The 18,811-nt window shown below is 41.4% G+C and overlaps 1 protein-coding gene across 1 annotated transcript in view; it reads left to right on the top strand.

Moving 5' to 3' along the window:
• ASXL2 (ASXL transcriptional regulator 2) overlaps nucleotides 1-18,811 on the top strand; it is a 317,528-nt gene that overhangs the window by 160,473 nt on the left and 138,244 nt on the right. The window contains exon 4 of the mRNA XM_030198635.1: nucleotides 1,462-1,642. Within this exon, the coding sequence (XP_030054495.1) occupies nucleotides 1,462-1,642 (181 nt within the window). The remainder of the gene's footprint in view (nucleotides 1-1,461; nucleotides 1,643-18,811) is intronic.

Genomic DNA, 18,811 nt, shown 5'->3' with positions numbered 1-18,811 from the left:
TTGTATGAACCTTAATAGCAATCATTCTGAAATTCTTCTCCTTTAATATGATTGCCATAATATTCCTATGCACCTTATCTGTTATATATACTCTGATTCTCTATTCCATCAATGTGATTGTAGTTGTAGGAAAATGTGTGATATAAACGCAGCTAAATAAATAAATAAATACATCAGGGGTCACACAAATTTATGTCGTGCTGACGCTTTCAGACTGTGCTGTTTGTGTATACATTTTGAGAACGGAGGTCTTTTTTGACAATTATATATATTGATCTTTATTGGACCTTTGTTTGAATAATTTGTGTGACCCCTGATGTAGACGTTTCAACACGCCAAAACACAGACCGTGTCGGGTCCCATTATACCGAATAAAGTATTTGTTAAGCACCAGTTCCTGTGTTGGAGTGTCCATTATCCATCCTCTGCTTCTTATTTGATCAGAATGGCCCGTGGACCATATGTTTGACACACCTGCTTTAAGGGCAATAACACTTCTCATTAATGTTTTCATCTAAAGATAATTTAGTTATAATAAGAAAGATAATGATACATTTTCTTTATTTTAATATGTTTCAGATGGAGTATACTTTTGTAATAGGGTGCTTGGTTTAAGAGGGCAAGTAGGTGCTTTCTTAGGTAATGTTTTGTTAAAGACAGAGAGGTGCCTGTGTGACTTTAAAAAATGCTAGTATAAGCAGCAGCAATTATGCCTCCCATACAGGCATAGATATTTACATCTGCTCTGAAGCATGTCTGGATTGCATAAGCAGGTGCATAGATTAGTGTATTTTATAATCCATGAATGTACTTGTGAACTCCATCCTTATACATGCCTCTGGGCAGAGTACACACCATCATGTCATAGCACGTACTTCAATACTAGTTGGTATTATATAAGGGCCTATTAATGTATGTAAATCAGTGTTTTACTTGTGAAAATGGTTTCTAAAATTACCCTCATTGGGCTCAATTCATTACAGGGCACTAAGCTAGTATTCTATAATGGCACAATTGTGCCCACAGTATTGTGCCCAACTTTAGGTGTTACCACTTATGCCACGTCTATGGCTGGTGTAAATGATGGTGCCTAAATGGAGCAGTTGCATGCCTAAAAGCAAGCATTTTATAAAGCGTGTGCAAGATTAGTCGTTATGCCCTGACATACCCATTCTCCTCCCATGCACCCTTTGCAGTTGTATTCAGTTTATAGAATAGAGGTGCAAATCGGTTACACACGCAACTGCTAATTAGTATCAGTTAGTGCTTGTTGATGCCATTTGTTGATACTTATCTCCAATTAAGGGCCAATTTATCACCAATTTGCTAATTATGTTATGCATGTAACAGACCCTATTCTATAAACGGGCGCACAATTGTGTGCCTAACTTTGGTCACTATTTTTGGTACATTCAGTATATATGCATGCATCAGTGAGTAAACTCAGCTTACCATTTGCAGAAGGACACTGGGGACGAGGTCAAAGAGCTGTATGAAGTCTCAGAAGAGAGCAGCGACGTGCAATCAGATTCACAGAGCTTATCAAATAGCAGCAGCACCCTCAGCAGCAACAGCAGCAGCAGCAGCAGCAGCACTGACAACAGCAACAGGGAAGGAAGGAGAAGCAGGTGGAAAAGAAAAGGCAAGTTGCTTTTTAATTACAGTTATAGTGCGTTTCTTCTTGCTCCTTAAGAGTTACACCAAAAAATTGTGAATTGCTATTATGCTGGTTAAAATGGCTTCTTGCTAAATAAGAAAAAAAAAAAGAACTTTGTTGAGAAAAACAAACTTTTATATATAACTAATTTCATAGAGTACATACCTTAAGCCTTAAAATTAAGAAATAAATTTTCTGTGATACTAGCTATACTAAGATTTGTGGAACCTACGTCTCTCTGATTTTTCTTTTAAAAATGATCACTCTCTAAGACTTACAGGCTCATTTTCGAAAGAGAAGGGTGCCTATCTTTCGACACAAATCGGGAGATGGGCGTCCTTCTCTCCGCGGCGCCCAAATCGGCATAATCGAAAGCTGATTTTGGGCGCCCTCAACTGCTTTCCGTCACGGAGACGACTAAAGTTCACGGGGGAGTGTTGGAAGCGTAGCGAAGGCAGGACTGGGGAGTGCTTAACACATGGGCGTCCTTGGCCGATAATGGAAAAAAGAAGGGCATCCCTGATGAGCACTTGGCCAACTTTACTTGGTCCATTTTTTCTTGCAACCATAACTCAAAAAGGTGCCCAAACTGACCAGATGACCTCCCCTTACTCCCCCAGTGGTCACTTAACCCCTCCCACCCTAAAAAAAAACTTTAAATATATTTTTTGCCAGCCTCAAATGTCATACCCAGCTCCCTGACAGCAGTATGCAGGTCCCTGGAGCAGTTTTAGTGGGTACTGCAATGCACTTCAGGCAGGCAGACCCAGGCCCATCCCCCCCCCCCACCTGTTACACTTGTGGTGGTAAATGTGAGCCCACCACAAACCCACTGTACCCACATGTAGGTGCCCCCCTTCACTTCTTAGGGCTATGGTAGTGTTGTACAGTTGTGGGAAGTAGGTTTCGGGGGGCTCAGCACCCAAGGTAAGGGAGGTATGCACCTGGGAGCAATTTGTGAAGTCCACTGCAGTGCCCCCTAGTGTGCCCGGTTGGTGTCCTGGCATGTCAGGGGGACCAGTGCACTATGAATGCTGGCTCCTCCCACGACCAAAGGGCTTGGATTTGGTCGTTTCTGAGATGTGCATCCTTGGTTTCCATTATCGCCGATAATCGGGGACGACCATCTCTAAGGTCGATCTAAATGTTGAGATTTGGGCGTCCCCGACCGTACTATCGAAACGAAAGATGGACGCCCATCTTGTTTTGATAATATGGGTTTCCTCGCCCCTCGCAGGGACGTCCTGCAAGGACGTCCTCAGGATAACTTGGGCACCCTGTTCGATTATGCCCCTTCAAGCTTCAGATATTTATTTATTTATGTAAAATATTTATTACTCACAGTAGGCAAGAGGACAAAAGTTACATACATAATAATGTAGAAACAAACACAACATTACAAAAACACATATTACAGCAGACTTCTTTCATCAATACACTTAACAATAACAGTATACCAGTTAATTGCTTGTGAGAAAAACAGTAGTGTCTTCAAATGTTTTCTAAAAATTTATAATTCTCATCCAATCTGATATCATGTCCCAGTTTGTTCCATTCAAATTAATCAGGTGGTACTGTTTAAATGCATCTAATTGTAATTTCCAATTATTTTCTGACCACAACAATCTGGATGGCACATATGGAATCATAGAAGACAAGGGGATCATTCTGCTAAATTGCAGTAAAATCTGGGCATAACACATTTTAACACAGGGCTTTCCTGCATGCTAAGCACAGATTGCAGCATTTTTTAGTTCTTTTTTTCTGTTGTTTTAATTGCATGTCATGTGCTAATATTCCCATTAGTGTGCAATATGTGCAATTAATTTGTAGGAGTAAACATAATCACACAGACTCCTAAGTGACAGTGTAGGTAGGGATGTGAAAATAATATTTTTGTAAAGCACCTTGGAATTATGATATTGAACTTACATTCCCTAACTTGGCAGATCTGAGTTCTCATTCCTTTTACTGGTAAACAACTAACACGAAACTAATAATAACAGAACAGATTTATTTACATGACCTGTTTACAAGAATAAAGCCAGAAATAATCAGAAAATAAGTAACATGTATAAATGTTTGCACTGCATCAGAAAAAAATTTGAATTATAGCTCTATAAATACTATAATGATCTTCGTCAGATGGAAAACACACTCCCTGACACAATTGCATGCCCTCAGTTCAATCTTCGTCAGATTTTGGAAGGAACACGACCTCCCTGACACAATTGCATGCCTTCATTTTGATACCCAAAGGAAAGTGCTTACAGAGTTAGACTCATACCACCTGGGCAGCTATGCGAGTTTCTTCCCCCTCGGAACGGCTGCAGGTGTTGCAATGCTGGCTAGACGATGCAGTGTTGATACGGGACAATGCAATGTTGATATGAAGTGCTCAGATGATAAGATGAGATAAGAATAGCCTGGATAGTGGCATGGCGGGTGCTTTTTATATTATTTTGGAATCAGCACTGTCTCCGATGATTAGATCACATTGTGAAAGGTGATTGGTTGTGCCTTGTATGTTGTGGCTTGAAAAACCACAAGAATATCTTTTGATGTCATTCTGGATTCGTTTCTTGGAATTCAGGGTTCCAAGCAGTCCCTGGGGTCAACATGACTGAGACCCTTACACATGATCCATATTATTTTGTCTTTTTCAATGTTAAAAGGATCTTCTTTAGCAGGCTTCCCTGGGCCTGTTTAAATATAACCAAAAGTTTTTCCTTTCTTAGTGAATGGACACTGTATCTGTGATCTGGAGAGGCAGCTTCACCAGCATAGGATGGACTACCAATGTAATGCTCTAGTTAAAGTGGCAGGGGTCTTACCCCTACACAGTAAGGTCAGAGCACTTATTGCTTCCTATTTAGGAGATGCTAAGTGCTCCCGCATTGACTCTGTATTATCCGGTTAGTGCACGCTAATCATAACTTTCTAACAGGATAACACGGATATGCCTACTCTCCACCCATGCCACACCTGTTCCAAAATATATTTCTAAAAAATTGGCAGCTCACAGGCAAATTACTACAAAGCATTTTAACGCATTCTGTAGTAGCCTGTTAGCATGCGCTAACCACGTATTAAGGACTTAAACGCCTGTTAATAAAAGGACTCCATGAAGTGATATGGTACTTACCCAGATAAACCTTATAAATGAGATAGAATTTTCTTGTTCTCTTTCTTAATGTGGTATAGCTTTTGTCCTTTATGTGGACTTGACTAATAATTTCATAAGCATAGTTAGTGCATTATTTTTGTGGGAGGTTTCTTTTTCTTTTTTTGTAATACCTTTCTTTCTGGTGTACCTTGCCAGTCATATTGTAAAATGTGGAAAAATTAAAAACTAAATAAAATAAACGAGATAGAGTATCTTAAAATCTCCATACAACTGGAAGCCAATAGAGAGAAGAAAGAACTATGTAATATGTTTAAATCTTGGAGTATTAACAAGCATGCAGCTGAGTTCTGTATGGTCTGGGGGAAAAAAAAAGCTTAATTGAAAAAGAGGAGTCTAAAATAACACCAACACTCCTTATCTCACCATGAGTTGGAATATTAATTTTATCCAATTCTCGGTGAGAATGAAGATGAAGTAAGGTGGTCCTACATATAAGAATCTCTGTCGTATGTAAATTCAGTACAAGATGATTGTCATCCATTCCTGAAGTTGAGCCCTGATGGACTCCAGTAAACACTGGAGAAAGGTCTATGGATGACTTCCCAACAACCTTCAGCGTTCTGCCACTAAAATAAGATTGGATCCACTACCCCCCCCCCCCCCAATCTATTCCAAAAGCCTTAAGCCTATGAAGAAGAATGTCACAATTTTAAGTATCAAATGTGGCTGTAATATCAAGCACAACTATATATTCCATCATGGGGGGGGGGGGGGGATAATCTTATAAAGCTTTTTGCTTGTGTGCAGTCTGTTTTACATGTATAAAAGAGCTTTTATAAAACTGCACAACTGTATATGTGCGTAAAAAATTCATGCATGGAAAGTGTGCAGATGTTTTTATTTGATCTGTGTGTAGGCATTCCCTGGGGCATAGTTTGGACAGAGCAAAGACGGAGATGCGAGGTATGCACATATTTTATAAAATAACATATGAGAGCAGATAATCCACCAAAGAGGAAGAACAGATCCCACAAAGTACACAGCAATCAAGAACAGTGGGAAGTGGATTAAGGCTATCCAAAGACTGATGAAGACAGCTTCAATATTTCAAAGTAGGCATTTATTGTTGACTGTAGAATAGACTCGACACAGTACGTGTTTCGGCCTGCCTCAGGAGTCTCAATACTGTATTTGGTGACAATATATCCCAAAATTCAAATGTAGCATTGAATACCGAAAAGGTATGAGATAGTTGGTCTTGAAAAAGACCTTTTAGTAGTGTAAAAGGCGCAGACTGTATTTCGGCAGCAGTAGGACAACATTGTTGCACCTTTTACATTACTGGACTAACAATACATTTTTGATTAGCTTTCGAAGGTAACTCTTTTTCATCAGATCAGAAATAAGCAAATGTTGATAAATAACAGTATATATAAGTGAAGTATCAAAGCATTTTAGTGACAGTCTAACAGGATGAGGGTGGGGTGGATTAGGTGAGGGACAGGGAGGGCCAGGTGGATGAGGGACAGGGAGATATGCCTGGTGATAAGGATGACAAAGCAGCAGAATTTTATGGTTTATAAAGGGCTAGAAAACCCAAATCTTTGTTAAGTCCTGTCTGGTGGGTGTCAAAATATTTAATCATTCTGACTTCAAAGGTCTTTGGTGGTCTCTAGGTGGTCACCCTAACCCTAAGGATGTCCCTGCATATGAAAAATAAGCACTGGCAGGGACTATTATAGGTTAAGATTAAAATGTGAAAATGTGTAGGTTTCAGTACTGGGTCACCACAGAGTACAGCGAATAAGAATTTAAGTACTAAGTCTGAGTATTGTGGCTCTGATTGTTAGTTATTGTTATTCCTGGCTACAGTTCCAATAAATTTACAGCAGTTTGCCTCATAGATAAACAAATGGGGAAAACATGCAGAGTGTGGCTCATGAAATTCTTTCCAACCCCTCTGCATGTGTGTCTTGTGTCTGTTTTTTCATCTGCATGGGAAAGTGTGTGTTTTATCTTTGTGAGCTAGTTTATCTGTGTTTGTATGTCAGCGCACATGTGGAGGATGTGAAGGAGGTAGTTTTGGAGGATGTAGACAATTTTGTGGAGGGTTAGTTTCTGGGGATGGGGCATTTGTGGGGGTTCATTTTGGGACTGTGGCAGTTTATGGGGTGGTGTGGCAGTTGCAATGGGTAGTTTGAGGAGTGGTGGAGATGTTGGGGTAGATTTGGGAGTTTGTGCAGTTTGTGAAGTGGTTGGGCAATTGCAAGGAGTAGTTGATGGGGGTAGGGCAGTTTGTAGACAAGTATTTTTTGTGGTTGGGGCAGTTTGCAGGAGTGAGGGGCAGTTGCCAGGGGTATTGTTCTGGGATTCCTTGCTAGGTGGTGAAACAGTTGAGGTGGATAACTTTTTTTGCAATGGGGCAGTTTGCCAGGTAATGGAGCAGTTACAGCTGTAGTTTTTTTTTTTTTTTGGGGTGGGGGTGGGGCATTTTACAGGGTAGTGGTGGAATTGCAGGGAGCAATTTGTGGAGATGTGGGGCAGTTGTGGAGGGGGGTATATTTTGGGGGTAGCTTGTGGAATGAAGAGCAGTAGAGGAAGTAATTCTTGCAGGTGGGAGGGCATATCTTTTTGGATGTGGAATAGGTTTGCAGGGTGATGAGGTAGTTGCAGGTATTTTGGAGGGTGGGGGCAGTGTGCAAAATGGTGGAGCAGTTGTGGGAGGAGTTAGTTTTTCAGTGTGGGCTGGTGGATCAGTTGTGGAAGCAGATGGTAAAGTGGTGGGGCAGTAGTTTTTAGGGGTGAGAGCACTTTGAGGGGTTAAAAAGTAGAAAATAGGGAGCTGCATTTTGAAAGAAGGAATTACATAACTGCTGTGTTTCACTATATCTAAGCTTCTATGCTTTTGAAGCTGGAATTGTTCCCATCAAAATGTACTAGGCCGTTTTTTTTTTTTTTTTTTTTGGGGGGGGGGGGTATTTTCCTGGAACTCTTAGTCTGATATGGCCTATTTTAAAACTCAATATGTCTTTTTAACAGTTTCTCCCACATGACAAGTTTTATCCCATTCCATTAAATTTCTGGAGAGTTATATTGCCCCAGACAGACATTCTCAACCTCTTGTGGATAATTCTTTCCAACTTCCATGGGGTTGGAAAGAATAACAAAAGAGATGATATAACCTACAGGAAACAAAGACATCACATTTCCTAAGTAGTCTTTCATGCAAATGCTGATTGTGCTTAGGCTTGGGAAGAAAGCCAAAGAAAAATTCAACCACACCCTATTATGCAAGGAATATAATTAATCCCTTCCATATTAAAATGAAATAAAAATTAAATTAATTCTTAGGTTCTCCATTATCCTTTTTAGCACAAAGCAGTCAAAGGGGAGGGCAGATTTAAAGCCATTTACCCAGGTATATCACTGTTTATTTATGTCTATGTATAATTGTGTGACTTTTCCAGTCACTCAAAGTGAAGCACATCACAGATAAGTGATGTACAACACAGCACAGCGATAATGCATTATAGAGACAGAGAATATGTCGAAAGATAAAACCATCTTTTCCACACTACTTACACAGACTTTAATCCATTCTTGACAGGTCAGTTCATTGCCCATCCCCAAGTGCACCCCTAAGTTCGTCTCATGCTTTCTTGAAATATGATGTTTTTTTTTCTCTCCATCACCTTCGGGAGACTGTCCCACAGATCTACCATCTTTTCTGTGAAAGGATATTTTCTCAAATTGCATCTGAGTCTCGTCTCTTTCACCTTCATCCTGTGACTCCTTGTTCTAGAGCTTCTCCTCTTTTGAAAAAGTCCTTCCTTGTGTGCATTTATTCCATGGAGGTATTTGAAACATTCTGGTATCCTCCCCCACTTCCTTTCCTCCAGGATATCTACCTAATGCTCCTGAGAATATATAATAAAGCAAACTAATTTTTTTAAATGCTTCAGGTGAATGCTTCTCAAAAAAGCCATGATTTTACTAAAAGGGCAGCTCTTTAAACTTTGTGCCTGCATTTACATGCCCTTTCACAGAGTGGAGGAGTGGCCTAGTGGTTAGGGTGGTGGACTTTGGTCCTGGGGAACTGAGGAACTGAGTTCAATTCCCACTTCAGGCACAGGCAACTCCTTGTGACTCTGGGCAAGTCACTTAACCCTCCATTGCCCCATGTAAGCTGCATTGAGCCTGCCATGAGTGGGAAAGCGTGGGGTACAAATGTAACAACAACAAAAAAATGTAGAGAATACTAACACTTATGCAGGGGACCTAAGCTGTTAATGATGCTCCATTGTGCACGGTACCAAGACTCTTCTCTTTACCTTCAACATGCTTCAACTTAATTATTGGCGTTTATGCACCAATTGAAAGATCATCTGTTATGTTTGGCTTGTTATGCCCCTGTTGGACACAGATAGCTGCTGCCTAGGGAGCATGGATTATACTGAAAAGTAATTGCGATGACCCGTGTTATCACTGGAGCATATTGTTTGGGCATGTTGTATATTGAGTATGTTTTGCGCTTGTTTTATTGAAATAATTTTATGTATGTTGGTTTTGTATGCCGCCCTGGATAAGGGAGGGTTATAAATAATAAATCTAAATCTATTCTGTCATGGCGCCCAAAACTTGTATAGCATGTCAGTGCAAGAGGGGCATACACATGGGCAGAATTCTGTAAGTTGCTGCATTTAGTCCTCCGCATTTACACCAGGTCTATGGGCACGCAAATGTGTTAGGCGAAACGATACCAGATTACACTAGTATTCTGTAATGGGACCTGGATGCCCTTGTGCTATTATGGAATAGGATCCTGATGCATGTCCTCAGAGCATTCCAAGTGGAAGTGCCCAGTTATGGAATTGCCCTTAAGGAGTACGTTCTATAAACAATGCTCGAATTTAGGTGCTGGGATAGATCTGCCCCTCCCACAGCCACACCACCTTTTGGGTGGCACACAAGACATTTTGGGTGTGCAGTGTTATAGAATAGAGTGCAGGCAGATGCATGCGTCAACCCAAATTAGTTCCAGCGAATTCCAATTAACTCAATTAGTTGATGGCGCCCAAATGACTAATTAGTTTATGCTTGCATCTGGGCTCCATGTCCAACATTGGGTGATGTATATAGAATCTGGGGATAAGTGTCTGAAGGTGACTGATAATTCTTTCACTGCAAAATGATTTTTGGTCCTTTGATTTTTGTACCCCAAATGCATACTTTTTTTTTTTTTGCTTTAGAGTACATTGCCAAAACCTTGACTAGTCTTTCAGTTTTTCAAATCAGCTTTCATCTTATTTATCTCCCTGCCCCACCACAGTTTCATATTGTCAAAAACAGGTGCACTTTTCTTTGTATCCCTTGCCACAATGTCACTTCTAAAGATATAGAAGACAAGTAGGCCTCACACTGATCCTCATAGCACCTGTTGATAACTCTTCCTTTACCAGAATGAACGCTCTGGAGCACACTCAGAGTTCTCTTATTTTAACCAACTACTTAACAAATTGATAATGTTTTTAGTCTAGCCATCTAGAGGAAAACAAACCTGATAAAATCAGCATGTCTGTTTGTTCTCCCTCCTCCTCATAAGATTGTTACCACCATACTTTTTGAACCTTTTATCCAGTTTCATTCAGATTTCAGCCTCAGAAACGGTAGAGTATCTTCTGGTCCTGGGTGTATACATTTCATTTGCCCTGATTGCCCCCCTAATACTTAGAATCCCTTCAGGTCCATTGAATTCTGTTTAAATTTCAGGGAAGTCAGAGTATATTGTGTTGTCATTGTGCATTTTGAAAGCTATCCTACATGGCCATTTGCTAATTTCTGTACAACAGAAGGAAATTAGGCACAATGAAATGTACACACATCTCCTTTTATTTCAGCTCTGACTGTCTAACTTGCTCAGAAGTCTTCTATATTGAATAATATCAAAGCCTTACTTAAATCCAGATAGGCCACATTTGCTATACTACTAAAACAGGACATGAACTCCACTAATTAAGAAAAGGTCTGTGTTTTAAACAAGACCTTCTATATAGATACATGTATATAAATGGAGGGAAAGGACCTCAGTAACAGTCAGTGTTTTAGAATTTTTCAAAGTTCTTTAAAAAAAAAGAACTCAATCACATCTGTGGTACCAAAAATAAGACCGCCGCAAATAATTATGTTCAATATTCAAATTAATAATAGAGCTCAAAAAACATTTATCTTAAAATATCCAGCCTTCATCTCGTCAGCAATGCTACCATAAATTTGCAAATAACGATCACTGTTTTGCCACTCCAGCTTCTTCAGGGTACTGTTGTAATGCAGTACAGCAACATATATTATAGTCTTCATTCCAGCTGCTCAAACATGCAGCAATTACTTAGGTACAGCAACAAAACTACCTCATCACCTATTTAAAAAAAACCCCATGATCTTAGTTTATATAATTTCTCAATCCTTAAAAGCAAACAGAATTCTACTTACTTAGCTCCCATATTATTATTCCATTATGTGCCTGATGCAGTTTCAAAATGGTGCCCATATTTTAGAGATACTGGCCAACCAGTGAAATACAAGCAGTTCTTTTACTACATTTAGTCCAGAAAAAAGTAATGCCATTCAATTTGAACATTAAGGGGAGATGTTATCATGGTGTGGCAAAAGGCAGTCTTTTACCACACCTTCATTTCCCGTGGAATTCAGTAACCTGTGGTATCTTAGTCCCACAAGTTGCTGAATCCCATGTTACAGGAATAACACTGCTTGTGAGCCACTTCGCAAAAGATGTTATTCTCGCAGCCCAGGAGCATCAGACCACAAAGCTATGACCCGATGCTCCTGACCTGGCAGAGCAGGCTCCCCCCCCCCACCGGGCTGAAGCCTTGCATCCCCCCATCCCCCCATGATACCAGCCCCAGCCCTTCCTCAAGACACCAGCACCCTCCCCTCTACCCCTCACATATGCAAGACCCTTAAAGGAGTTACCTGTAACGTCATTGCTGGTCCAGGGGGGTCCCCGGGCAAGAGTAATGTCTAGTCACTCCTGCCCTGTCTGGCACCTTTCCCAAAATGGCGCTCCCAGTGTTAGTCAAGAGAGAGACTACTGCTAGGGGTCATGTTTCTGTATAAGGAAACAGGATCCCTAACTGTAGTCGCTTCATTTTGGGAAACGCCATACTGAGCAGGAGGGACTGGTCATTGCTCCTCACCCTGGATCACCAATAAATTTACAGGTACCCCTTTAGGGGTCTTGCACATGTGGGGGGGGGGGAATGGGTGCTGGTATCGCTGGGGGGGGGGGGGTGAGGGGCCTGGGCTTCAGGCAGAGGGGGAAAGCTTCAGCCAAAAGGATCTGTTCTTTCAGCCCAGCACATCAGGTCATTGCTTTGCAGTCTGATGCTCCTGGGTGGTGAAATAACCCCGTTATTGTACCATGATTTTATGGCCCTAACACAGCTTGCAGTGTTTCACCACAAGTCGCGTTAAGGTATTTGCATAGTAATGAGATGTGCCCCGTTCGATTATGCCCCTCCACAACATCCCAAAAATTATCTGATGATAACTAAACTCAAAATGTATCATAGGACGGTAAGTGTTCAAATATTCCACAAATCTGTGTAACTGGGTAACTGTATCAGACCATTGAATAAAAATGTCATCTATGTAATAATACCAACATCTGATCTAGTATTTGGACTAGAAAGTATACCTATTTTTGTTCAAAATCATCCAAATATTGTGTAGGAACCAGTTGAGAACATGGATGCAAATCCAAGTCAAGTTTAAAGTTTAGTATAATTTACGCTTATATAATGATGGGCTTTGATTTAAGAAGCAGCTTAAAACACAGCTTTTTGTGGCAGAATTCTATTGAGTAGTGATTGCTATACTGTTTATCTGATTTATATTTCAACTTTTTTATTGAGATCAAAAAATAAACAACCTCGAATTACAATCTTAGCAAGTATATACATTCATATCTTCAAGTTATACAACAACTCAACGTCCAGATCCATTCTCATATTTTTGAACCTTCTCAATTTTCCCCCCCTCCCATATCCCCCCTCCCCCCCCCCCCCCCCCCCCCCCCCGCTTTTATCTCATATTGGTTCTCTACATAAACATCAAAACCTTTACCCCCTATATTCATAGTTTATTAAGGATTAGACTTCTCCCCTGATGTGATAACTTGGCTAAATAAGGATTCCACAGCTTCAAAAATCGGGTTTTACGTTTAAATGAGCCTCTAACCTCTTGTGCTTCCCATGTAAGTACTTGATGTATTTGGTTACGCCAGTGCCAGAATTCTGGTGCATCCGATGAAGTCCACTGTTGCATTATACATTTTCTTGCAATCAAACATAACTTACGGCACAACAGCACCTCTCCTGCTTTGAGCCTCCCAAAGGAACCTGGGCAATCAAGCACCACTTGAATAGGTGTCCCCTGAACATGGTTTGACGTCAAAAGGGAGAGGAAAGCTGTCACCCTCCTCCAAAAACATCTTATAACCAGACATTCCCAGAGCCCATGGTATAGAGAATTATCAGCAGCTTTACACTTCAGGCAGGTAGGTGTTTCAGTTCCCCCCGCCCGAAATAGCTGGACCTGCGAAAAGTAGGCCCTGTGAACAATTCTATATGCACATTCTCGATAACCTGCCCCGCTAATTAATTGGGGAATACCCTTAAGATGAACTGCAATATCCCAACAAGCAAGATCACATCCCACGTCCAACTCCCATCTTCTCTTAAGCTGGGACAGCTCCTTCCCAGGTGCCAATGTCCAAATTTTCTGCTGTAGCTTGGATATGGCTGGCGCTTCCTCTGAAATTTCTGTTAATAAATCCTGTATTTTCTCTCCCAATTTAAACTTAAGTGCTTCTTTGTCGAGAGAGTGAACATAGTGTTTCAGCTGACAGTAAGCAAAATTATCTCCCCAGCGAATTGATTCCCGCGGGATCAGCATGTCCAGGGCTCTAGGCACCCCTGTCTGACCTACCACTGTTCCCAAGTTATGGAGACCCTGAGCCTCCCACCGCCTGAACACCAAATTCTCTTGTCCAGGTCTAAACATTGGGTTCCCCCTTATCGTTAGAAGTTCTGTTACCCTCGGGTCACCTCCCAGTTGTTTACCCAGGAATCTCCACGCTTCCCGTACGGGGCTCAGCAATACTGATTTTCTCATCAACTGAGGCAAAGACTTGTTATCCCCTTGCAATAATGACACCAGCTGATATGGTTTAAATAGCTCTTTTTCTATTTCCAAAGGTGTGTGATAATCCGAGTTATAGATCCAATCACGAACATGTCTCAAATTGCATGCCTGATTATAATATTTAATATTGGACAAGCCTATTCCTCCCTGATTCCACCCCCCCAGTAATAATGACATTCGCACCTTTGCCTTCTTATATGCCCAACAGAACTTCGTCACTATACGGTAAAACATCCTTATATCTTTCTGTAACAACTGTAAAGGCAAAGTTTGCATTACATATAACCACCTGGGGAGAATTACCATGCGAATTAGACATATGCGCCCTGATAATGACAATGTCAGTCCTTTCCAGGCTTCCAGTTGGTGTTTTGTTTTGTCTAACAGCCACTGCACATTTGTTCTATAAAGCCCCTTTGTCCTTGGTGTTAAATAAATGCCCAAGTAGCGAAATGATTCCTCCACCCATTTCAGTGGAAATTGTCCCCTCCATGTTCTACGAGTATCTGCTGTTATGGCCATCGCTTCCGACTTGTCGTAGTTCAATTTGAACCCAGAGTATGCCCCAAATTCTGAAAAAACTTCCAGAAGATCACCTAATGACTCCTGTGGGTTTGTTAACAATACCAACAAATCATCAGCGAAAGCCGCTACCTTAAATTCCTGTTCTCCAAGCCGCACTCCCCTAATTGTGGAACATTGATTTATATCTCGGATTAATGGGTCCATATACGTATAATGCGAAGAGTAAGGGCGACAGCGGACATCCCTGTCGCGTCCCTCTCTTAATTTCAAATTCCTCAGAAAACATTCCATTCACCCACATCTTAGCTTTTGGTGATTCGTACAATGCCGCTATCGCCCTCACAAACCAGCCTTGGATCCCGTATTTGTCCAAGATAGAGAACAGAAAAGGCCACTCCACCCGATCGAATGCCTTTTCGGCATCAAAGCTAATCATAATAGATGATTCACCCCCAACCTCCAGGCGTTCCAGGGATGCTAGAATACACCTAAGATTTCGTGCCACTGATCTTCCCTGAACAAACCCCACCTGAGCTTCGTGGATAATGCCTGGGAGAACCCGTCGTAGTCTATTCGCCAATATCTTAGCAAATAATTTTACTTCTTGGTTGAGAAGCGAAATAGGTCTATACGAGGTTACTAAGGTGTGATCCCTTTTAGGTTTGGGCAAAACTATTATCTGGGCCTGGTTAAGGTGTCCCGGCAAATGATCTTGGTCTACCCAGGCATTAAATGCCTGAGTTAAAGACGGTACTATCGAGTCACCCAGCAGTTTGTAAAATTCTGCTTTAAATCCGTCTGGGCCCGATTTACCCAGTTTACTGCACCCTATTGCCCAGCTTACTTCATCACAACTAATAGGCGCGTTCAGAATTTTTCGTTCTGACAGTTGAATTTTAGGGGTGAAGACATTATCCAGATAAAGCTCTGCGCTTAGACCTCTCTCTTCTCCCGAGCCATACAGTGATTGAAAAAAATTTTGAAAAACTTCTCTTATCTCTTTATCTGTGTGGAGTAATCTTCCCCCCTCATTCCTAATAGTTAAAATGTGTCTAGAAGATCGTTTAGCTGCTATTAGCCTTGCCAGCATCTTACCACCTTTGTTTCCTTGTTTATAAAGTTGAAATTTATAATACATTTGTGATTTTACCGCCCGGTCATGGAGTAAGGCGTTCAGAGTTGTCTGGACTGCTAGGATGTCTTGTCTAATTTTGGGGGTTGTTTTTTTCCCAAATTGTTTTCGTAAGCTCAATAATTTTTTCTCCAAGCGTATGATTTCTTTATCCCTGACTTTCTTATAATGGCTTACATAACTTATAATGTCTCCTCGCAGTACTGCTTTCCCAGCCTCCCAAAATAGTACTGAACTATCTTTTGCCCCTTCATTGAAGTGTGAATATTCTTCCCACTTACTCACTAAGAACTCCTTAAATTTCCCAACATTATATAGATAGCTAGGGAAAGACCAGTTTTTTTGCACCCCCTCTGGGCTCCCCAAGTTCCAGGTCAACCAGACCGTCGCGTGGTCTGAGATTATACAGGGGCCTATCTCAGCTTCTCCTACGTCCGAAAAGAGCTCTCTCGAGATTAACAGATAATCGATCCTGGAATGAGTACCATGAGCCCTGGACTGATGAGTATATTCCTTTTCCAAAGGATGTAGTACTCGCCAAACGTCTATAAGGTTAAGTATAGAACAAAAGTCTGGCAAGCCCTTCGATGTTTGTGTCCCTCGGCCCTGCATAGGATTAGACCTATCCAATTGCATATCCCATGTCATATTAAAATCACCCCCTAGCACCAACGGGACAGGGTCTACCTGGGTTAGTATTGATATTAATTTCTTATAAAATTTGAGGTCAAGTTGATTAGGGGCGTATATACTTCCCAGATTCACTTGCTTTCTGGCTATTACCGCCTTAAAGAAAATAAAACGACCGTCCGGGTCTTTTATGATGTTCGTGAGTTGCATTGCCACCCCCTTTCGGATGAGAATTGCCACTCCTCCTTTACGTCCCACTGCTGCCGAAGATATACATTCCCCTACCCACCACTTCGCCAACTTGGCATGTTCACTCTCTGACAAATGTGTTTCTTGTAAAAATACTATATCAGCTCTGATTCGTTGTAAGTAATGCAATATTTTTGATCTTTTTATGGGGGAGTGAATACCTCCCACATTCCATGTAATTATCTTAGTCATTTTTCTTTGCTTTTATTGTATATTGTCCACCAGATAATTACCCTATTGTCTGAGAGGAGCCAGCCCAGCCTCTGACCCCCCTTGTGTAGACCAATAGTTCTCATCCAAGCCCACACATCGTATTGAGTAGTTATCCAAAGTAATTGAGCCCTCATCCTTAATGTTAATGCCCATACGCTTATTTCCCCTCCCCCCTGTGTCCCTCCCTTCCCTATCCCTTTCCCCTCTAACCCACCCAATACCATCTTCCCGAACCCCTTCTTACCCCCAAGATCCCTCCCTAGGATCGAGTCACTTTGTACGCTACCCCCTCAATCTCAAATCAGGCCTATTAACATAATTGTTTTACAGGTTTTATTAATATCCCTTATGATATCTTATTTATTTAACCCTGCCCCTTTCCATTTCTCCAATACCCTCCCACCTTAACGTTCAACTTCTATTTCCCCCTATTAAACCCCCCATTTAAAAGAACAAGTAATAATAAGCATATCAAACAAACATGAATTCTTTCAATCATATATATAGTCTATATAAGGAGATGAATAATTCTTCTTATCACCAGTCCCCTCATATCAACAAGTAGGTCCAAATTTCAACCATACTTCTTTATTCCTTCTGGTTGTAAGTCTCCACATTCAACTGCACACAGAAAGAAAAAAGGGGGAAGAAAATATACACCAAATCAAACCTTCTTCCACGCTCCTTTCGCGTATATCAGGTAACCCTTGTTTCCTTATTACTGCTTCCAATCAGGAGCTCAGCGATTAGGATCCAACTGCCGCACAAATTGCTGCGCATCTTCGACGGATGAGTATGTGTTCGTTGATGATTGATAAGTAATCCGCAGTTTTGCCGGGTACATCAATGCAAACCTAATTTTTCTTTTCACCAACTCAGCGCAAATCGGCGAAAATAATTTCCTTTGCGCCGACACCCCCGCCGAATAATCCTGGAAACATAGGATTTTTTGAGTTCCACAAATCAACTCTTTCCCAGAGCGCAGAGCTTGTAGTATCGCCGTTTTGTGCGCAAAATTAAGGATTTTGCAGATGACCACTCTGGGCCTTGTGGAGTTCGCCTGCTTTATGCCCAACCGATGGGCCCGTTCGATTCTCAAGGGGCCCAGCTCCATCGGCAGCTCCAGCTCCTTGTTCAGCCACACTTCCAGGTATCTTTTCAAATCATGATCTCCTTGATTTTCTGGTATGCCTACCAGCCTTAAGTTGTTTCTTCTGGATCTGTTCTCCAGATCCTCGATTTTATCAGCATAAGAGTCCACCAGTTTTTGTAATTTTGTTTGAGCCTCCTCGACTTTCTCCATGCGGTCTTCTAGTTCGCCAGTCCGGCGCTGGAAGTTCGCCATGTCTTCTCCAATCTGTGTAACATTATTATTAAGAGCTTCCAGCTTTGCTGTTAATGAGCCCAATTTTTTCTCCAATATCGTTTCCATAGCAGTGGTAACCTCTTCTACAATTTCGGCGGCCCACGCGGATCCCACCTGAGAAGCCGCTGGGCTCGCCGGGGCCGCCATCTTGTCGTCCGCCAATCTGCTTTTCTCTTTGTCTTTACGCAGATTTTTAGCCGCCATCGCGGAGAAGTATGATGTTTAAAGTTGGGGCTTTGCCTCCTGTGATGGTTCGCCGATTTTCTGGGTAACTGCAGTCACTTTTTCGGGATATTCTATGCTGATTCGGCTATGAGGGAGCAGGAGCGAAGCCGTTAGCGTCCGCTCCTCTGCATAGCGTCACGTGACCTCCCCCTGTTTATCTGATTTAATCTAATGGGTAATAATTGGATTGTTGTGTATTTTTTGTGTTTTGTTCTTATGTATGTAATTTTGGAAACCACCTAGGTTTTAAGGTGGTATATAAATAAATAAATACTAGACCGCCAACCAGGAATACCATCTAGGCGGTTTACAATATATTTAAAAATATAAGAGAGAGAAGTAGTGAGTGCATTCAACCAGACAAATAGAGAGTGAGGTAAAAAGGGAGGAATTCCATATATTGAAAGAAAGAAGGACAGGGAACAAACATTGAGGATACTCTTCATCTCTTCCAGAATGATAATC

Source organism: Microcaecilia unicolor, chromosome 3 (genome assembly GCF_901765095.1).
Source record: "Microcaecilia unicolor chromosome 3, aMicUni1.1, whole genome shotgun sequence".
NCBI classification, from domain to species: domain Eukaryota; kingdom Metazoa; phylum Chordata; class Amphibia; order Gymnophiona; family Siphonopidae; genus Microcaecilia; species Microcaecilia unicolor.
This window is presented reverse-complemented; position numbering and strand designations above follow the sequence as displayed.